This window comes from Chelonoidis abingdonii, chromosome 20, assembly GCF_003597395.2.
Source record: "Chelonoidis abingdonii isolate Lonesome George chromosome 20, CheloAbing_2.0, whole genome shotgun sequence".
NCBI classification, from domain to species: Eukaryota; Metazoa; Chordata; order Testudines; family Testudinidae; genus Chelonoidis; species Chelonoidis abingdonii.
This window is the reverse complement of record NC_133788.1, coordinates 1,628,077-1,650,247: the sequence shown is the minus strand read 5'-3', so window position 1 is coordinate 1,650,247 and position 22,171 is coordinate 1,628,077. Positions and strand designations below refer to the sequence as shown.

At 54.6% G+C, this 22,171-nt stretch overlaps 1 protein-coding gene across 4 annotated transcripts; it reads right to left on the bottom strand.

The window, feature by feature from the left end:
- Positions 1-558: 558 nt before the first annotated feature.
- On the bottom strand, positions 559-20,728 carry LOC116818724 (caspase-1-like). Of its 4 annotated transcripts, none has more exons than XM_032769900.2 (9): positions 20,272-20,728; positions 17,098-17,370; positions 16,120-16,217; positions 14,429-14,602; positions 13,869-14,103; positions 13,592-13,744; positions 11,043-11,152; positions 8,933-9,037; positions 559-6,839 (listed from the first exon to the last, which is right to left on the bottom strand). In XM_032769900.2, exons 1-8 carry the CDS (start codon positions 20,276-20,278, stop codon positions 8,945-8,947), a joined length of 1,143 nt encoding a protein of 380 aa, XP_032625791.1. In that variant the 5' UTR covers positions 20,279-20,728; the 3' UTR covers positions 559-6,839; positions 8,933-8,944. The 4 variants fall into 4 exon arrangements, with proteins under 4 accessions (XP_032625791.1, XP_032625787.1, XP_032625786.1 ...); XM_032769896.2 differs by lacking the exon at positions 20,272-20,728 and adding an exon at positions 17,605-17,999 and having other exon boundaries at positions 559-7,458; XM_032769895.2 differs by lacking the exon at positions 20,272-20,728 and adding an exon at positions 17,605-17,998.
- Positions 20,729-22,171: the final 1,443 nt, after the last annotated feature.

Here is a 22,171-nt window from a genome sequence, read left to right as displayed (position 1 = left end):
CTGATCATGGTCTGGAAATCCCCAGGCTCCCTGGAACTGCAGGTTCAATCTCTGCAGGATCACCTCACGTCTTAACACTTCTGCAGTAGCGATTCAGTCCGAGCAATTTACTGTGGATTGGCTAGTCAGCTGCCCCTACACCTGGATCCCTTAGCGCTTTCCATAAGAGTTTGTCTAGTGTGCTTAGCCAGCGTTTGCCCTTCTGCCGTGTTGTATGATGATGGCTGCCTTTCACTCCAGAGGGTGCTGCCTTTCAGCGGTGTGTAGACAGATGTCCAGCACTTGGGGATGGATACTCTAGAAAACTGTAGCATTTCTGAAGATCAGGTAGTTAGGGATGGACCAAGCCTATTGGTCATGATGTGTCTCAGCTCTAGGGCTTGCAGCGTATTCCCCAGCACCTTAAATCACTCAGCCAGCAGGGATTTAGCAGCATCATTCCACAGCTAATGCAGCTTACTGTGGAGGAGGGACTTTCTCCCTCATGTTTGCTGTCAATCACCTTTTGTTTAATTTTTCTCATTTGAAATGCAAAGTGTCATAATAAGAAACAAATCATGTTATTGGGGAAATCATTTATCATAAGGGTGTCTAGGTTTTGCCAGAATGGTGAAACATCTTCTGAGGAAAGAAAGATGAAAATGGAAAAAGTTGATCACCTTAAGTAAATACAGGCTTAGCATAAAAGCATTTGATTTCATGGCTTTAGAAACAATGATAAACAGGCTAAATGCTGGCTGTGAGTGCACTTTAAAAAATTGGTACTAGGAAAAGAGTACCCTATTTCAGAACCAACCTCCTTTTCTCTAGCCAGGGAGGATGAAAATGCTTTCCCAGGGTTTAACAGCAGAATATTTAGTGACTGTCAGCAACTTCTGCTCAGGGAGGAGCAAACTGAGGCAGGGAATCCTATAGTAATAAAATCAGAGCAGAGCACTAATAGCTTTTTCATCCTGTCTATGTGGCTTTTGGAATGTCTGGAAGAATATGAACTCCAGCATGATTAAAGAAAGCATGTTCCTTTTCCTTCAAGACAAGTTGCAAGGAAATGCAAATAGAGCCAAGGTGACAAGCACCCAGCTGTGGGATGCAACCAGCCTGCTTGATGGCTTTAAAACACACGCGAAGGCATTCACATTCTGCAGAACTGACTGCCACTGAAACACAAAAGTGACTCTCTAGCCTTTCTGTGCCTGCTAAAATCTTCCAAATGTGAACTAAGTGTAAGTGAAGCAGCAGGAGCTTCTCAAGTCTGGGACCCTGGTTCTGAGAGAGATGACCTTCCCTGCCACTGCATGGACACTCTTTAAAAGCACCATAATAGAGGCTCAAACTAAATGTACCCCCACCCTCCAAAAACGCCACCATAGCTTAACAGCAGAATAAAATAAGTGCTTAGAGGCATCCTTCAAGAACTGGAAGTCAAATCCTACTGAAAATAAATAGAAAGGAGCATAAGTTCTGGCAGCTCAGTGGAAAAGTATGCTAAGGCAGTCCAAGAAAGAAATCAAAGAGCAACCAGCTAAGGACACAAACACTAACAGCAACATTTCTTTGAAGTATACCCACCAAGCAGTCAGTGGGGCCACTGGGTCAGCGAGGTGCTAAACGAGCACTGAATGGAGACAAGGCTGTTGCAGAGAAGCTAAATACATTCTTTGCATTGGTTTTCACTGTAGAGGATATGGGGAGAGCCCCACACCCGAGCCATTCTTTTTAGGTAACACATCTGAGGAACTGTCCCAGCTTGAGATGTCAATAAAACAGGCTCTGTCACAAGTTGATTAAATTAAACAGTAATAAGTCACCAGGACCAGGTGGTATCACCAAAGTGTTCTGAAGGAACTCAAATATAAAACTGCAGAACTACTAATGGTGGTATTTAACCTATTGCTTAAATCAGCCTCTCTATCAGATGACTGGAATGTAGCTAATGCAACACTGATTTTTAAAAAAGGCTCCAGAGGCAGTCCTGGCAATCAGAGCCCAGTAAGCCTAACTTCTGTACCAGGCAAATTGGTTGACAGTACAGTAAAGAAGAGAATTCTCAGACATCTAGATAAACACAATATGTTGGGGAAGAGTTAACATGGCTTTTGCAAAGGGAAATCATGCCTCACCAATCTATCAGAATTCTTTGAGGTCAACAAACATGGACAAGGACGATCCAGTGGATAGAATGTACTTGGACTTTCAGAAAGCCTTTGACAAGGTCACTCACCAAAAACTCTTCAACAAACTAATCAGTCATGGGATAAGAAGGATCAGTAACTGGTTAAACAACAGGAAACAAAGAGTAGGAATAAATGGTTAGTTTTCACAATGGAAAGAGGTAAATAGCAGGTGCACCCATGATTTGTACTGGGATATGCTACTCAACATATTCATAAATGATCCAGAAAAGGGAGTGAGGTGGCAAAATGTGCAGACAATACTAAATTACTCAGGATAAGTAAGTCCAAAGTAAATTGGGTAATTAGGCAACAAAATGGCAGATGAAATTCAGTGTTGATAAATGCAAAGTAATGCACATTGGAAAAAATAATCCCAACAATACATATAATATGATGGGGTCTAAATGAGCTGTTACCACTCAAGAAATAGATCTTGGAGTCACTGTGGATAGTTCTCTGAAAACATCTGCTCAATATGCAATGGCAGTCAAAAAAGCTAACTAAATTAGGAACCATTAGGAGAGGGATAGATAAAGAGAAAATATCCGAATGCTACTATGTAAATACATGGTATGCCCACACCTGGAATACTGGGTGCAGTTTTGGTCACCCTATCTCAAAAAAGATATAATTGGAAAAGGTGCAGCAAAGAGCAACAAAAATGAGTAGGGGGTATTGAACAGCTTCCATAGAGGGGGAGATTAAAAAGACTGGGACTGTTAATTTTAGAAAAGAGATATCTAAGGGGGTTATAATAGAAGTCTATAAAATCATGAATGTATGGAGAAAGTGAATAGGGAAGTGTTATTTAGCCCTTGACATAACACAAGGATTAGGGGTCACCCAATGAAATTAATAGGCAGCAGATTAAAGACATACAAAAGGAAGTATTTCTTCATACAATGCACAGTCAACCTGTGGAACCCTTTCCCTTCGGATGTTGTGAAGACCAAAAGCATCTCTGGATTCAAAAAATAATTAGGTAAGTTCCTAGAGGATGAACGATCAATGGCTATTAACCAAGATGATCAGGGACGCAACATCATGTACTGGCTATCCTTAAACCAACAACTTCCAGAAGCTGGGATTGTTCGAGGGGGTAGGGGAAGCAGGAGTTGCTCCAGGGAAGGAAATGTGGAGCGGAGAAAGGTTAAAGATAATGGTGGTCCTGAGAGTAAGCCTGTTTCCTAGTGAGTGTTGCTGAATTGACAGGGTTCTGAATCAACCCTTATTAATAAGTGGGATTGATTGTGCTGTGGATCAAGCAGTATGGAATCCTAAACTTAGCCCATGGGTCATCATGAAACTGGAATTGTTCCTTTCCACAGAATGAGCCTGACCCACTGAAATACAGTAATTGGTGCAGACAAAGGTGGAGAGGTTTGCTGGAATCATTCCTAGTATTGTCCAGTGCCAAGCATTCAAAAGTCCTGCGTCAGGCACGCCAAATTCCTGAGACTGGCTGCAATACACTAGGGTTCTGTTCACTGGTCTCCTGGGGTTTGAGCTTTTGGGAGGGTCACACCGAGATTTCTTCTGCACCCAGGAGAGCTAGAAACTTCCATCTTGTTTTCAAATGGAGCCTGAGAGCCTCACATAATCACCTGACCCTAGGGTTGGGGGTTTGAGAAACAGCCCAGTGATCGCGAGACTAACAGCATCTGAAGGGAGGGTCAGAGGATGCAGACACAAAGCATAAGGAGTAAAAGGTACTTCCCCTTCTGCTAGCAAAGGCAAAGCCAGTGCATGAATGTTAGGCCCTTTGGCAGAACGTTGTGAAAGGCCCATTTTCAATGTACAAAGGAATTCTGTGGGCAAGACACCTGCAGACACTATTATACCTCGGTCCTCAGGTTCAGACACAGTTGCTCCCTTCCCCATCTCTTCCCTTTTTTTTCTGCTACCTTACTCCTACACTGTAGATGCTGGCTTAGCAGGCACTGAGTTGAGTTTGATTAGTAAAGATGGAGTGTTCCTTGCAGCCCCTTGATGGCAGGAAAGAGGGATGGTGATGACACTTTAAGTGTTGCGGCAGAAGTGGGTTCAGACAGCTGGGAATTTCGCTGCTTCTAATGCCATAGCACCAAGTGGGGGCTGTGATGGAGCCTGCATTGCAGAGGCTGATGTTCTTGCATCAATTCATGGTCCCTGAGGGGCTGGCGTTTCTGGGAGAAATACTCCGCATGGAGCCCCAGGTTCTCCTAGCTCTGCTTTGGGAATGCAATCAGAGCAGTCTGGGAGGTACCGGGGCTTGATTTCTAGGAGGGCTGAGCACCCACAACTGGACTTGGAACAATTTACCAAGAGTCCTGGTGGATTGTTCATCACTGGCAATTTTTCAGCCAAGAAGGGATGCTTTTCTCAAAGCTCTGCTCTAGGAATTATGTTCAGGCAGGTCTCTGGCCTGTGCTCTACAGGAGGTCACACTAGAAGGTCACAAATGGTCCCTTTTTTCCTTGGAATGTATGAAATTGAGCAGGAGCTAACGGGAACTGCTGGTTCTCGGCATCTCTGGAAATGAGGGCACAAAGAGGTGCTCACAAGCACAGAAAAGTATTTTTTATACTGGCCCTAAGATGGGTTCTGATGTTTCTAAAACCCCCCAAACTGCCATTCCCGTCCCTACACTCAGGGCCGGCTCCAGGCACCAACATTCCAAGCAGGTGCTTGGGGCACCAATCTGCAAGGGGCGGCAATCCGTGTATTTTTGCCGCCAAGGAGCATGCCAAATTGCCGCTGCGGACAGCAGGGGCAGTCCATGTGCCCTTAGGGCGGCACACGCATTTCTGCCACAGCAGCGGCAGCTTCTATGTTCAGCTTTCCACAGCAGCAAAGCTTCCGTCTTCCGGTTGAAGACAGAAGCTGCCGCTGAATTGCCGCCGCGGAAACGCACGTGCCGCCCTAACAGCACACAGACTGCCCCTGCCATCCATGGTGGCAATTCGGCGCGCTGCTTGGGATGGCAAAAACAGTAGAGCCGGCCCTGCCTACACTCATCACTTTTCAAGAACATGGTGAACCAGCTATAAAAGTAACCACAGGCAATGAGACAGGGAAACCAGAGCGAGTGTGCCCAGAAATCAGCACAACCGCAGAGAGGGGCAAGGACACCTCTGGTCCCAGGAGTCACTTACTCCCTTGCCCCAGCCATAGGAGTAGCCTTGAAAGCAACAAAGTGAAATTCTGCTTTCATCACTTCACCCCATTACTCCTAGTTCCATCCCCCATGGATCATGCCAAAGAACCCTGCTCCCTTCCTGATGGTCTTGCCTTGCAGCGGTGTAGACGGGTGTCTCTCGCTCATCACTAAGGATGGACAGGGCTGCTCTAGAGGGGAAAAGGATCAGCTCTCAGCACTGGGGCCAAGGACAGAAGTAACGGGCTTAGGTTTTAATAGAGAAATGTGGGTTAAGCATTGACCCAAATTTCATGGGCCACTTGCAGCCTCAGCACTCGGAGTCTGGAGCTGACACCAGGCAGAATGTGGCCCTGTAATTATGGAGACCGAGAACAAGGTAGCGAATGGCTCAGTGAGGTTGGGAAATCCCCACGCAGCTATTCAAGGCTCAGCCTGGCTGCCATCTAGTGGGGATGACTTGGAGTGAGCTCAGTTAACCCCGGCCTCCTTCCATTCCAGGGGGTCTGAATCGCTGATAGCAGGAGGAGGCGGCTGCTGCCACAGTGCCACACTCCATGTTCCCCTCAGAGTTTGGCAGATGAGCTTTCCCAGAGTTAGCCTGGGTGATCAGCACCCAGGTGAGAGCACTGGGTTAGTCTAACCTGGCCGTGAGCAGCCACGTTGCAAAGCCCTGGCTGAGTTACTGCGTCCGCACTGGTGCTGCACTCCCCTTCAAGTTGCTAGCGCGTTTGGGGCAAAGCCCATGGTTCTTTGTGCTGCTGTAAGGTGAGATGCTGCATGACTCTTTCTCAGCATGTTTGTGGGACACGCCTGGGCACCTGGGAGGGACTGTGGGAAGGCAGAGGTGCACAGTCAGCACTCGAGTGATTTAGCTGCATCCTCGTGGCAAAGTGGGCAGGCTCCCAGCCCCAGTGAAAGAGGCACCACGCTTGAACCCGCCCTCAGCTGGGGCAGCCAGCCCAGGTGGAAAGCCCAGATGAGAGGGTTTTGTATGCGGAGGGGAGGGGACAGGAGCCTGGGCTAACTACAGTGAAGACGCCCCTGCTGTTGATATCCCTAATAGGAGACGCCAGCTATTTCCCAAGAAGGATGTGGCTGAGACTCACTTGTCTGACTGTCCTGTGGACTCAAAGTCTGGCTACCGGAGGGAATGATCAGAGTGTGAACTGAACTGGATCTCAGGGACAGGGTCCTCTGGGATGTCAGTGCTGTTGGAGCTAGATAGCTGGGGGGTTCTGCTGTCCCCCGCTAGGAAGACCCATTTTATAGAGATGTGGCAGCAGGACCATCAGGCTGATGCTACCATTGTCCTGTCACAAAGTGCAGGCACTTCCACAGGGGAAGGGGCTGGTGAGAAGTTGAAGGCACTTCTGGCAGTTCAGAGGAAAGCTACGGGTGGAGCGTGTGCAGGCAACAGGAGGAGAGACCTTGAGCATTGTGCCAATGTTGAATGTGCAGACGCTGTCCTTCAGGAAGGTGCTGATGCTGACTGCGGCAGGACCCCCGTGGGACATGCTCTGTCTTATCTGGAGAGGAGAGAGAAGAGTGACCATTCACCAGTGCAGCTTGGCAGCACAGGCCACAGAGTGGCTCTTCCTCCCCAGGAGGGACGTTGCATTCGCTAAGGATGCCATGTGTGCGAGAGTCTCGTTCCTGAGCCTGAGCTCCTTCGGGTGAGCCTGGGGAACTCCCTTAGCTCTTAGGGCTATTATACCCTTGAAGGCAGCAGTAGCAGGATAGAGCACAAGGCTGGTCCCTGATGAGTGTAAATGCAGCTCTCTGAACATCCTGTTACTTCCTTCCTCAGCAAAGACGGTCCCTGCAAGAGAGACACTGGCTCTTCCACCAGCGACTCTGCATCCCAATGGTTCTCATCAATATCCCTTCCCCTGCCTCCCAGTCTGATCCAGTAAACGGGCCATTGCCTCTGGTCTCCAGGGTCAGGAGTTTGGGGGGAGGGAGTGGGAAGAGGCTGAATTTGGGGAGCTTAGGGGGTTTTTGTGCACATCTGTCTGCTCTGCACATTGTGTGGGTTTTACAACCAATTTACACATGTGCCCGGAACTCTGGGTGCCCTTCATCGCAATGAACTGTCTTTTGCTCTTCTGTGACTCCCTCCAATGGGTCAGTGCCTTGCTGGTGATGCTGTGCCCAGAACAGAGTGTGCAAAGGGTCAACTCACGCTTGCTCTGTCACTTGCTGTCCCTGTATTTAATGCAAATCGCTGGCTTACTGCACTACAACTCTGGGCTACCAAAGCCCCAAGCTCCCGCTCAGCAGCACTGCTTCCTGGCTGGGGGTTTGGTCTGGGTGGTTTTTCACCAAAGGATTTTTCTGTATTTCTCCACCATGAATCTCATTTTTTTATTTCCTGCCCATGTTTCTACAGCCTGCGATTGGCCATGTGCTTGTTAATGATCTCAACTTACTCCCCTCTCTTCTGTCACAATGGCACATATTTGATAAAAGCAGCTCTAACATTTCTTCCTCTGTGATACATTGCTGCTGATTGTTTCCTTTCTTTCCTGAGCCTCCTGCTGGTTTTCCACCCCAAGGAGTGTCTCACAGAATCTCAGGGTTGGAAGGGACCTCAGGAGGTCATCTAGTCCAACCCCCTGCTCAAAGCAGGGCCAATCCCCACATGGCCCCCTCAAGGATTGAACTCACAACCCTGGGTTTAGTAGGCCAATGCTCAAGCCACTGAGCTATCCCTCTCCCCCCAACTGGAAGGTCATTGAGTCCAGCCCCCTGCCTTCACTAGCAGGGCCAAGTACTGATTTTTGCCCCCAAATGGCCCCTTGAAGATTGAACTCACAACCCTGGATTTATAAGGCCAATGCTCAAACCCCTGAGCTATCCCTCCCCCCTCATCCAGCCCAGTGGGAGATCATTTCAGCTAAGAGTATAATAAACTCCCACTTTACTATCCAGCTATTGCAGCTGCTGCATTCCCATTCGCCACTTCCTGTATGGGTCAGTCTCAGAGAAGCTATTGTTTGTCTGAGATGGTTTGCCCCTCTGCCCCATGCTGCTTCCTGCTCAGAGTTCCATTGCTCTGGAGAGGATTACAGCGTTGTCTGTTGATTACATTGCTTCACTAGGGATTGAAATGACACTCCTCAGATGCCGAGGTTCCCTCTCCTCTTGCTTCTTTCCTCTTCCTTCCTGGAGAGGTGTAACTGTTCAAGGCAGAACTGTGCTTGGTTAGTGTCTTGTGGCTTCCCCTGTGTCTCCCTAGAATTAAAAGTCTCTTTCAGTGCTACGGGTCACTCATTTCTTCAAGCTTAAACCTGCTCTAAGAAGAGAAGATTAGCCACAGAAAGTTTTGGCTACTAGAACTTGTCTATCCAGGCCCTTCAAACAGCCAGCATCTATGGAGAGAAGATTTTAGTTCAGTTCAGAGGATGGGGAGATCTAACTTGCCTGAACTCTAACAAAAGGGGAGAAGCTGCCTTTGAAGTGGAATCTCAACCTGCCAGACCCTGGGCAATCTGGAATCGAGAATGGAAGATGAATTTACAAGCTACATCTGGAACAAGAGCCCTGTCCCTTAAAAGCATGGGCAGTTACCGGTCATAGTAGAAATGTTTGTAGAGAGACTCCAGAACAAGATACTTACTGTGGGCTGGTTCTAATGACCTGGGAACAGGTAGAACTTTTTTATCATGGTCGTTCTTTCCTTGGTGGGCATCTGAAGAGGAAAATCTTGAAAGGAGAGCTGGACCTGAGATGAGGAGGAGAGGTCAGATCAGTCACAATTCCAGGGGACCGGCAGCACTTTAAACACAAAACAATCTGCTACTAGAAAGCCGGAGCTTGAATAACATTGGGGAGAATAGGCAGAATCAAGAGCAGACGTTCCCCTGGGAATCTGCATGATGATAACGACAGCCAGGCTGCACCTCTACCTGCGTGCTTGAGCCACCTCTGATACAAACACCTCACATGCTATGCATGTCACAGTACATGCTGCTGTCTGTCAGGCAGGCATGACCTGGCTGCTCCTGTTGGGCCCAAGAACAAGGAACCCTGCTGTGGTCACCAAAACCATTTCTGAACCAACTCTCCAGGGCAGTGGCTCTGAGAGCTGAATGGCAGGTGGAGCTGGAAGGTTTCATGACAGCTAGTGAGCAAGAGGAAGGAAAAGGGGCTGGAGAGGGGAAGGGCAAGCTCTGGAGGGGGGAGGGAACAGTGTGGAGGAACCAGGGTCCCAGGTGGGAGAAGAAATGGATAAAAATCTGCATCCACCAGCAGGCTTGGAGAGAAGATGGGGAGAGGGTCAGGGCTTGATGCAGGAATTATTGGGTAAGGTTCCCTGGCCTGTGTTATGCAGGAGGTCAGACTAGATCATCACAATGGTCCCTTTTGGCCTTAAGCACTGTGATTTGTGTGAGTGAAACTGATGCAGAGAATGTCCCTGCGGTCACTTCCTAGCAGAGCTGCCAGGGTCTGTACTTACCAGCTGTGCAGTGGGAGTAAGTAAATTGCTCATTTCTGAAATGTACATTACTGGGCCATCTCTGGAACAACGGCTTGAGTGGGGATGGATGGAGGGAAGTTTCACAGCAGAACACCACTCCCGGGGCTGGACCCAGGCCCACAAAGGGATTTAGGCACCTGCAGCCCAATTTTTAGGCACCATTGTGGCCCACAAAACTCCTGGTGAGCAGTAGGCGCATAAGCTCACTTGGCACCTACACTTCTGCTGGAAAAGTCTCCTAGACGCCTATATTCCTGCCGCTGGCTATGTGCCCAAACACCCACCTCCCACCCAACTCTCAGCACAATCCTCAAGCCAGGTAGAGATAGACATTCCCCGACCTAGCTTGTCTGTGGGGGACAATCTACACCTAACTCCATACAAACTTCTTTGGCTTCAGCTCCAGCCGCTGCCATAGGGGCTGGAATCCCCCCCGCCCCACTGGGTTGTCAGTGTCCCCCCCACAGGGCTGGAGCTTCACTCCCCCGGGTGGTCAGACCCCACTGTTATTTTTAGTAAAAGTCAGGGACAGGTCGTGGGCTTCTGTGAATTTTTGTTCATTGCCCACGACCTGTCTGTGACTTTTACTAAAAATACCTGTGACAGAATCTTAGCCTTAGTTATGAGGGAGGACGCCCCCACCCGTGGCTATTTGGGGTGGAGCTGGGGTGCACCACCACTCTTCCTGGAAGAAACAGCTCACGCAGGGGGGTTCCTGGCTATGGTCACAAGGAGAGACAGGTACCTCCCTGCAGCCTGGGCTTAGCTGCCTAACGCTCTGCGAGGGGTGGGGCTTAGTACACCCCCCTCTCATTGGCATCTCCCATTGGCCAGCTCAGGTGGCTCCCCACCTATCAGGCTGGCTTTTGGGGATCCCATCCTTCGGCACCTGTCTCTCCCCACGCACTGCACGAGGGGGCTGGGGCCTAGCTCACAGTGTGTGGAAGCCACTAGGTAGCAGGTTGCTTCCAATTCGGCATTGCAAGACCTGTCCCTTTGTGGGTCCAGCCAGGCCATTGCCTCTCCTCCCAGACTGCCCTGAAGACGTGCACTGTGAACTCTGCTAAGATTCCCCCGGTCAAACACACGGAGCATGATTTTAATATACTGTGCACTGTAGATGCCTGGAGGGGGATGATTTGCATGAGCAGCCAGAGCTCCTCATGGGGCTGAGGACAGTTCCCTGCTGTGGTGCTGCTGATTTTAGCAGTGGGGCCATTCCCAGTCATCCAGCAGGAAGGACAGTCACCTGTCGGAAGATCTCCTCCAAGGGCAAGCGGCAGGCATTGGTTCGGAACTGCTCTATCAGACGGGTGATGAAGATGGAGCCAGTTTCTGGAGATCTCCAGGACGAAGTGTCTGTGGAGACAAAAGGCTGTTGTACACCGTGGGGCAGCGCTGCTTCTCCCTCTAGACTACAACAGACACTGGAGACGAGGGGGCTGGGGCTGGGGCTGGCAAAGGGATTTCACCCTTCACAGAGCAGCTGGGAGTTCTCAGTGAGGCTGAAGTTAAGGGAAGAGAAGAGGAATGACTAGAAGGGCAAAGCTGAGCGGTTCTGGCCCAGTCGCTGCGGGGTGGGGAGAGGAACAGGCGGGTCAGGCTAGTAAGACTGTTCATTGGCAATGGAGGGCTGCGAGGGATTGCCACAGACACAGCGCTGTGCCAAGCACACCCCTTCCTAGCTCAGGCCAGAAGGGGCCTGTACCAGGGTGGCTTGCCCATGGCCAAGCCAGCCCTGATGACAAGGATGAGCCACGCCTGGGGGGAATCCCAGGGTAAAAGGCAGCCAGAAGCTGCAGGTTAAGTGAGTGAGCCTGCAGGGAGCCGGGCAGAGAGGGATGGACAGATCCCCAGGGAGGAGGGGGATGTGCCCAGCTACAGCCAGGGAGAAGGGGGCCTCAGGCGATGGTTTGTTTGGAAAGCCTTTGTGTTAGATGCTGGGAGAGGGAGTCTAAACTGCAGTCGAGAGCCAATGTGCACCAGAGGCTCAAAAACGGGATCCTTTGGGTTTGAATTACTCTGTGAACTGTGACTTCTCCACTGGCTGCAGAAGAGATGGGACAGCCACAGAGGCAGGAGACTGGAGAGCAGCCTGGGGCCAGGAGAAGGCGCTTGGGAGGCAGTAGGTGGCACAGCTACAGGACCATTATGATGATCTGCGCCAGCAGTTTCCAAACCTTGTCCCCCTACGGGCTCCTTTGGCAGTTCACTAAGTGTCTTGGACCCCTTTCACTCCCAGCCCAACAGGATGCCTTGCCAGTGCATGCAGGACGCGTTTGGGTCTCAAAATGGCCTCCTCCATGCAGCAAAAGTGCCAGAACATTGTTCCAGCATATTCGGGCCCTGGCTCAAGAGATGGACCCCCATGTAACCCACGGTGGACCCCACCTGGGGAACCACTGATCCCCTGTACAACACAGGCCAGAGAACAAATAGAAAGGGCAAAAGCAGAGCAGATCTGAGTCTCCCGTTATCCCCAAGAGGGACCGGCACCTGCAGGGCTTTCTGGAAAGCTCACTGACCAGAGGGCTTCCCATTCCAGGTCTCTGGGTCACAGCTCTCCTGCAGGAAATCCAGGTCTGTGGGCCCTGACTGCACTGGAGTACCACACCCTGCTACCCCCACTCTGTCGAGCCAGGCTCTGCTCAGTCCCCTCTGCAGAGCTAGATACGCAGCACTGGCCGGGGGGGCCAAGAGGCTACTGGAGACTGAGTGCAGCTCCTGGCTCTAGGTGCTGTCAGGAATGAGTCTCTGGACTTCCTGGCACACGGGCTGGCCTGGGCTGACTCCAGGCAGTCGGGTGAGCAGCTTGTGCTCCAGCACCTAAACCTGGCTTTTAAACGAGGCCTCCAGCCAGCGTCCCTCCAATCCTTTACATCCATGTGCAGAATGAACTTTGTTCTGTGAATCAATGTGGAGGTAATGTGTGGCGGGGGTGGGGCCGAGGGGTTCGGACTGTGAGAGGGGGCTCAGGGTTGGGTTGTGGGGGGGGTGAGGGCTCTGGCTGGGGGTGTGGGCTCTGGGGTGGTGCTGGGGATGAGGGGTTTGGGGTGCAGGATGCCTCGGGCTGCGGCAGGGAGAGAGGACTCTCCCCAACCCTCTCTCCCGCGGCAGGGCCGGGGCTGGGGGAGAGCGTCTCTCCCCACCGCGGCAGGGCCGGGGCTGGGGGAGAGCGTCTCTCCCCACCGCGGCAGGGCCGGGGCTGGGGCCAGGAGAGAGGTGCCTCTCCTCGCTGTAGCCCTGAGCGCCTGTGCGGCCCTTGATAGGCTGCTGTGCAGCATGCAGCTTAGAGGGAACTTATACCCCCGAAGGGAGATGTCAGAGAGCCAAGCCAAGAGGCAGGGTTGGATGGCAGGAGACAGACCAGGCATGGAGAGAGCTGTGTGAGCCATCAGCGTGCAGACAAGAGCTGCGGCCCGTGAGACTGGCCAGGGAGTGAAGGGACATGAGCCAAGGGCAGAGTCCCTGGGACCCCCCCGAGAGTGGCAGGGGGCAGCCCCACCCAAAGGGCTCGTGTTCAGAGGGGTAGGAGAGGACAGTGTCTCAGCACCCAGTGACTGGCTGGGAGGTCGAGGCTGGGGTAGAGGCCCTAAGGACTGGCCAGGAGGAGGCCATTGGAGGCCATGGTGGGAGCAGATCAGCAGAGCAGAGAGAGCATATCGGGGTTGGTAGGGTCCCCAGGCAGAGCTGGATACATGGGCTCAGCCCATTTAGAGCCAATGCTCTCTGTGCATGTCCCAGCACAGCCCCCCTCCCGAGCCCCCAGCCCCGGGCCTGCTGCTGGCAGCCAGTTACTTGGTGTTGTAGAATGCAAACAGATGAAATCGCTCTCCACGTGGATTCGGAAACTTGCATCATCTTCTAATCCTTCAGGGGGCAGCCGAGCGAGGCTGGAGCCGTCTCCAGGGAGCTCTGCAGAGTCACTCACCCACACCTGTCCGCGGTTCTCTGGGAAACATGGGCACCAGTTACGGCCAAGAGCAGGCCATGTTTTCCCTTTCCCACACCCCCATGCCAGTGGGTGCCCTTCCCCTGGTGGCAGGCCACCCGCCCTGTCCCAGAGCAGACTCACCCCCACGGCAGGCCTGAATGATGATCACTTTGGGTTTTCCCAGCAGTGCCTGGCAGTTCTGGTTGTTGAAGGTGCTGTAGATGGTGTCAGTAGAAAGGATGTCTGTGGACTCGTCTTGGCAGTTTGTCCCGCACAGGCCATCCCTGACGCCATGAGACATGAGCACGAGGAAGGTGCTATCCGAGGTCTGGTGCTCGTTCCGAGCGGCAAACTGCTTCAGGGTCTCTGCCATGGCCTGAAAGCAATGTGGGGACAGCAGCGTCAGTGAACAGCAGCCAGAAGAATGACGGCTACTCCTGAGGGCACCGTTGGGGACAGGGGGAAGATCTCCAGTGGCAGCAGCCAGTGCCCTCTTGGATGGAGGATTCCCATGGACAGTGTTCCCATCCCGGAGAGGGCTTTAGCAGGGATCCGACGTGCCCCTACTGGCAGCTCCTAGGAGGAACCAGCCCCAAGACCCCTGCCAAGGGGGGCCTGAGCCAGGAATGAACCAAGCAAAGGTCACAGCATCTTCCCCAGGGGCCTGGGACAGTCACTGGTGGCTTGGGGAGGTTCTGTACCTGGGCGTTTAAGTTGCAGTAGGTTTCCACTTTGTATCCCAGCCCTTCTAGAAGCTTCTTCATCCCTTTCACATCCACATCAGCCCCATCCCTCCTGCGGAGACGCTCAAACTCAACATTACAGATGATGAGGGCCAGGCGGGTTCGCGTCGCCTTGTCCCGGATGGAATAGATCTGTAAGAAAGGAAAACTCACGCTGGGCTGGCCACGACGCAGCCCTCACTTCGGGGGCCTTGTGCACGTGGCAGAACGGCGCCAAGACCCATAGGGAGGATACCACTCCTCAAATTACCAAGGAGCCCCTTCTGCTCCGTGCCCCTCAGCATCCCTACAAGGAGACTGTCACATGGCTCCTGCACAGTAGGATCTCTGTGGAGGAAGTGGCTCCCCCCAAGTACTCCCTCATGGGGGCTGTTGTTGTGGGGGAAACAGTCTATGTCATCCTGGTCGATCAGGGCCGCCCGGGGGCGGGGGCAAGTGGGGCAATAGGCCCCGGGCCCCACAGGGGCCCCCACGAGAGTTTTTCAGAGCCCCTGGAGCGGGGTCCTTCACTCACTCCAGGGGCCCCAGAAAATTCTCATGGGGCCTGGGCCCCTGGAGCTTCTTCCACTCCAGGTCTTCGGTGGCAGGGGGTCCTTCCACCCCAGGACCTGCGCCGAAGTTCCAGGTCTTCGGCGGGAATTCGGTGGCAGGGGGCTCAGCCCCCTGAATCTTCTGGGCAGCCCTGTGGCGGATGCAGCCAGACTTAGCTCCAGTCCCTGTATGATACTGTTCACACAGCCAGAAACATAGCTGGGGCCACTACAGCCAAACAGCCAGGCACAGCTGGGCCAGAGGCTGAGTGGGGAGAGCTAGGATCCAGCCCGATCCCCACGTCTGCACAGCCAGGCAGTGGAGAATGGGGTGGTCTCTGACTCGAGTTCGTGTCAGCTGGTGAAGCGTTACTGCAGTGCTAGTGTGTGCGGCGGTTTCTAATGGGGTCTGCTAGCGAAAATGAGTCCGTGAGGCTGTGCAGAACCCCAGGAAAGCACTGCCTCTGGCCAGAGCTCCTGCCTTCAGAGCGTTTTAAAGGGGTCGTTGGAGCATGAGGATGATCTTGGTCTTCGGTGTATAAACCAAACCTGCCTGTGATTAGTCATGTGGGGCTGGCTGGGCATTGTCTTCCACAGAGGAGCCTGCAGCGCCCTCATGACCTTCACGGATAAGCTTAGCTTCCACTTGGAGACTGTTCCCCAACTACTCGGGTGACCTAGGGAGGGCTCAGAAAGATCTTGCTGCTTCCAAGGCTTCTCCCCTCTCCCTGACACCACACAGCTGATCTGGCACTGGGGGCAATGACCAAGGGATTGGATCAGCTGCCCTGAGCCATCATGCTGCTGTCAGTGCTTCAAAGGTATCTGGGAGGAAGGGGCAACTTGCAGTCTCAATGCAGCTAAAATCAAACCCTGTCAAACCCCCGAGACCAGCCACTTCTCCTCTGGCTCCACCCTGTACAGACAAAGGTGTAGGGCTTGGGGGGGCAAAATTGTCAGGATGGTGGCGTCCACCCGTCCTGCACCCCGGTCCCTGAGGCCCCGTTGCAGCGATGCTGGAGGTAAAATCTGGCTGTAGCCAGCAGGCTGTGTCTGAGTTCTGGGGTCTCTGCCGCATACACCCAATGGGAGAAGCCCAGAGGGAGCAGCACAGAGCACCTCCTTTGCTTCCTCCTTCTGGATCCGCTGGACGAATTCCCGGGGGCAGGGCTGGATCCACTCCTGAGATGGCACTTGCTGGGTTTCTGCAGCAGACCCTGGGATCATAAACCCCGCGTTAGCTGAGAGGAGGGAGTTAGTAGCTGGGAGCCACACGGGCTGTCCTGAAATCCACCCCCCAGGGAAAGACAGAGGGAGAAACGCAGAACAGAGAGCAGTAAAGCGAGGTGGCTAGCCCTCCACACTGGCTAGTGCGATGGGGGGGTCGGCGAGAGCACAACCACGGCCTGCTGGGGGGCTCGAGTCTCCCCCGTTCAGTGGAGACAACCTGAGTTGTCCCTCTCCATTGCCCCTCAACTGCCACTGTGCACATGGGAGTGACAGGTCATGGAACGTGGTGGGTGGACTCAGGGCACCCCCGCCCCATTGTGCCACGGGTACCCTGCTCTGGCAGCATCTCCGCACTCTGGGCAGCATGTGGGGCCTAGCTCAGCTGCTGCCCAGCCCTCGCCCCAAGGGGAGATCCCAGCATGAGGAACCCCATCCCCAGCAGGACACTCATGGGGTGTGCTAGCACCTCTGCTGCTCTGGGCAGGAAGCTGCTCAGTCCTTTGCTGATGCCCAGCAGGGAGGGGTGGGTCAGCCTGGCTCTCTAGCTGCCCTGTTGGGAATCAGGTCTGGGGAATCCCAGTGCAGACAAAGCCTGCGTTTGGAAAGAGCAGGCACATCCATGGCATTGGCTCTGCCACTGCTGTGGCTAGTGGGAAACACGGGCCTGGGCAGCAGCACCTAGGGCTTTGCAGCTAGTTTAATAGCCAGCATGTGCACGTCACACGCACTGGAAGGGGAGAGAGCCCTGCATGGAGTGGGGCTCCCAAAGGCCAGTGCCCATGGGAGAACCGCTGCACAGCCCAGCCAGGTGTCCCGTGCGTGCAGCCCCCCAGAGATTGGAGAACCAGCCCTTGTGGCACCACTCACCTGAGGGGGCGCTGAGCCCCAGCTCTGTGGCCAGGTGGACATCTCTGACACAGAGGCGCTCGATGAATATTTCGCTGGCTTTGGCACCCTTTTTCCTCACCCCATCAATCAGACACCTGGCTTGGTCACTCTTCTTACTGCAGCTCTCCTTCACCTCCTCCACTTCCTCCTCGTTCAGCACCCGTCTCTCCAGCAGGTCGTCCAGGAGGGTGCTGATCACGGCCTTGTTCACGCTCTCCACAAACCTGATCCGCACGTCACTTAACTTCCGATCTGTAAGAGCAGCCACGTGAACCCCTGTACCGGGCTGCACCAGGCACCTTCTTCCCAGGGGGGTTGTACTAGTGGACCTCCCGTAGGGACCAGCTGATACAGACATGGCCCACCCCACAGCCCTCCATGTGCACCCCACACATTCCTTTACACAGAACCCCCCATCTCCCCACTCACTGCACCAGCCTCCAGCGCCTGCCCAAGCATGCACTCACACTAGGCTGGCTCGCTAACCTGGGACATTTTTATGAGGCTGCCATTTCATTTTCCGGACTCGCAACCTTCATTAAGGTGAGTCCCTCGCTGTTCCCGGCGTGAGAAGCCCCTGCAGTGAGCCCGGCCTGCGGCTGCACTGCTCAGCCAGGGGAGACCTGTCCCAGGCACTCGGTGTGGGGTTGGCTCACACCTCCAATGGCAACGTCCTTAACTGTTTCACGTCAGAGTCAAAGGTCCGGTTAAACCTCACTGATGCTGCCAGTGGTCGTTGACAGCCGTTTTCAGTCAGGGTAAAGAAGCAATTAAGCTCCCTTGTGGAACCAGAGAGCTGACACAACAGGAGCGTCTGCCCATGCCAGCCCATCAGGAAGCCAGCTACAGTGGTGGAGGGATTTCACTGACTGCGGGTTGGGGCGGGTGCGTGTCTGACGCATCAAGAGCAGCAAGGAAGCACCAGACAGAGCCATGTTCCTGCGGGTCATGCGCCCCTGAGAAAAGCGAAGTGCTCCAGGAGCTGTGAGGCTGGAGCCTGGTGACCCAGAATGCCCAGCTACCTGGCTCCGCACTGAGTGGGCAGGAAACGGCAGAGCTAGAAGAGCTGATGAGTAACTTTAGCTCCGCCCCTCCTCAGAGAGACACTGTCTTGCTTCTCTTTCGCAATGTGGACATTGCTCCTTTTGCCTTACAACCTGCCCGCTGGGGGGAGGGGAACGTCATAGGGAACTTCGGGCTGGCCTACACCAAAAACTCACATCAGGCCGAGCTACGTCTCCCAGGCGCAGAACAATCCACCCCGAGAGCGAGAGCCGCAGGGCAGGCCTACACTGAAAAGCTGCATCCCTTGTAGCACTTAAGTGAAGACGCTCCTACACCGGTGGGAGAGCTTCTCCCATTGGCTTGATTAATCCACCTCTGCACGGGACAAGCTCTCACTGACACGGCGCTAGGTCGGTGTAACTACAGCGCTCAGGGGCATGGATTTTTCACCCCCCTAAGCGATGCAGTTATACTAGTCTAAGTCTGTAGTGTAGCTCTGCGGTATGCCTGCATCTAGACAACCCATCCCTCGGTGTAGGCAGCGCTAGGGCAGTGGAAGAATTCGGCCATCGACTTAGCTGCCTCCTCTTGGGGAGGTGGATAAACAACAGTGATGGGAGAACCCCCCTCCTCGCTGCAGGGCGTGGCCCCACAGCTGCATTTGAAGTGCAGACATCCCCAAAGGCCTGGACTACACTAAGAAATTCGGTCAGTTGAACTACTTTGCTCAGGGGTGTGAAAAATCCACTCCCCTGAGCGACACAGTTAAAGTGACCTAAACCCTGGTGTACACAGGGCCAGCGTCTCTTGGGAGGTGGCTGCATGTGCCGATGGGCGAACCTCTCCTAGCAGGGTAGGTGGGACTTCACCGAACCGCTACAGCAGCAACCCTCCGGCGTTCCAGCCACAGACAAGCCCCGAGTGTGTAAACTAGTGCTGAAAGCTCATCTCCCCGGTTGTGCATGGTCCAGGGCTCGCCCTTGGGGTCTAGGGGAAGCGGGAGGGCACCAGAGCAGTTCTTGGCTGGAGCAGCGTTGCCAAGGCCAATGCTGATGGGACTAGGCCCAACTCCTGCCCAGCCCAGCAGGAGAACCAGCTCCAGCTAGACACCTACATCCAGATCGAAGCACCCAGTGGGGCTCAGACTGCAACAGTCAGGCCATTTCGGGGCCTAAATACTCACGGGAACATGTTGGCCTTAACCTTTGCCCTCGTTCCCCCTTCAGTCAATGGGGCTGGTGAATAGCCTGTCACAGGGAGGGCGGCTGGGGCTGAGAACTGAACAGGGCTGGGGGCTGGCCCCATGCCCTTAAAGGGGCAAAACAGGCAGGGATTGGGAGGTGGGGGGGACTGACCCCATCCAGGGAGAGTGGGCAGGGATTGTGGGGTGGGAGGGGTGCTGGCCCCATCCAGGGGGAGCGGGCAGAGATGGGGGGTGGGAGGGGGGCTGGCCCCATCCAGGGGGAGCAAGCAGGGATTGGGGGTGGGTTGAAGGGGGGCTGGCCCCATCCAGGGGGAGAGGGCAGGGATTGGGGGTCGGTGGGAGGGGGACTGGCGCCATCCATGGGGAGCGAGCAGGGATTGGGGGTGGGTTGGGGGGCTGGCCCCATCCAGGGGGAGCAAGCAGGGATTGGGGGTGGGTTGAAGGGGGGCTGGCCCCATCCAGGGGGAGTGGGCAGGGATTGGAGGTGGGAGGGGGACTGGCCCCATCAAAGGGGAGAGGGCAGGGATTGGGGGTCGGTGGGAGGGGGACTGGCGCCATCCATGGGGAGCGAGCAGGGATTGGGGATGGGTGGGAGGGAAGCGGACCCCATCCAGGGGGAGCGGGCAGGGATTGGGGGTTCAGAGGGGGGCTGGCCCCATCCAGGGGGAGCAGGCAGAGATTGGGGGGTCAGAGGGGGGCTAGCCCCATCCAGGGGGGACGGAAGGAGGGGAAGAGCACAGCACCAGCCTCACCCCGGAGGAGCACGCAGGAGCCTTAACTCAAGCCCTGAGGCCTGGCCTCGTGTCTGGCAGGAGCAGAGGCTGCCCACGCCCGCAGCTGCCAGGCCCCAGGCAGGGTGTGCACCAGGGCCCGAGGAGGGGGACGGAACAGAGCCCAGCCTCCCTCCTGCCTCTGCCTGGGGCTGCCCAGGCCCCTTCACTCACCAGCCATCCTCCCAGGCCGAGGCACCGCTCACAGGAGCTCTTGAGTAGCGGAAAGTGAAAGCGATGCCTGGTCCCCTCCTCTTCCTGCCGCTCCCAAAGCTCAGGCTGGTGCAAGGGGAGCAGGGCCCCGCACACAGGCAGAGTGGGGATGGCCGGGAGTCAGGGCTCCAGACAGAGCCCAGGACCCAGCCCCACTCTGAGCCCAGCGTAGGCGGCTGGTTGAGGGGCCATTGCTCCTCCAAGGGTGCAGGGTTCTCCCCAGCCCTGGCCCAAGTGACAGTGCACCCTGGGGGAGTCCCCCGTGCCTGGCTTCCTGCCCATGGGCTCAGAGGGTACAAGGGGGGCCACGGACCATGCAGCACCACGGCCGACCCTCTCTGTGGAGCAAAGTTGCTTTTAAAGAGACAGGAGAGGGAAGGATTCTAGGCTCACCCCTCCCCAACCCCTAACCCCCATGCACCCCCTGGCTCCACTTCCTCTTCCCAGCTGTCTGCTTTCATGGGGTGCAGCCCTGGCCCTAGGGAGGCTGGTGAGCTGGGCTAGCTGAGGCCTGGCACCCACGGGGAATTTCTGATCAGCATTCAGCATCCAGGGCCATGGCAGGGAGCTGGGCTGTGCAGTGCGTGCAGCAAAGGCACAATTCTCCACGATAATCCCCCCTTCCTTTCACAGCAATGAGCACCGGGAACAGAGGGCCCAGGGAATAAATGACACCTGCCAACCCCTGAGCTTTCATTGCAAGTCTCATGATATTTGGTGTTTTCCTTTAGTCCCAACTTCTGGAGTCCCTCAATGCATCAACACCCTGGCTGCCCGCTGCACCAAACTGCGTTTCCAGCCCTGCTGGCTGCAGAAAAAGGCTGGACGATGGGACCCTGGAGCACCCAGGCGGCCAGAGAATGGAACTCAAGCTGGCTGATCTGAGTCTTGTGAGGTCTAGGCCAGTCTGAGGGTCCGACCCCCAGCTGGTGACAGCAACAGTGAAATGAACATTGCTGCAGATGCAAGACCCTGGCTCTACCTAGGCACCAGGAAACCCAGCGTCATTACTAGGCGGCTACTGCCACCTCCTGGTTGGCCGGGGGAGGTCAGGCTCGGAGAGTTGCCAAAGACAACAAAGCTTGGGGCTCCTCTAGGGAGTCTTGCCACACGGCGGGTGGCAGGTTTGCTGTCATTCTCACAGCCTCACTGACTGAGCCCTGGTTACTGTCTGCTTTGCCATCTCCTTCCTGCCCCAGGCTGGAGCACGGCACACGCCTGCACTGGAGAACAAACAAGTCAGCCACACCCAAGGGAAATTCCTCCCTAACTCCCTCTTGGGGCACTGAAAGGGAGGTCCTATAGCCATGGAAAACCGTCCCCCCTTCAGTCCCTGCTTCCACTGAGGGACTTTGCTGGCACAGCTGCAGTGCCATTGCCAGGCCGCTCTAGTCCCCATGGCGTAGACATGGCCCTAGTCTCACCCTTTCAGGCAGGTTTTCCAGACTTCAAATCATTCCTATGGCTCTTCTGTGACCCATCCTAATTCCTCAGCATCTTTTCTGAAGTGTGGACACCACAGCTGGTCTCACCAAGGCCTCACACCTCGCAGCTCCAACTCAGGATGCCCCTTGTACCTCCAAGGATCGCATTAGCCCTTTTAGCCACAGTATCACTCTGGGAGCACTGGTTCCTTAAGGGACACTTCTCCTTTCCTACTGCTCGGAGACCCCCTTTCTACTTAGCTCAGGGGGCTGCATGAAGCCCCTGTGACTGGACAGCCTGACACTGCTGCTCCCTGGAAATTGAAGCTCTTTCACTCCCATGATAAGCACGGTGCAATAAATAGCAGCAGAGAAGGAAAAGGCAACTGGACCTCCAGGAGACCAGCAAGCACTGCTGCACTGGCCCTAGGCACTGT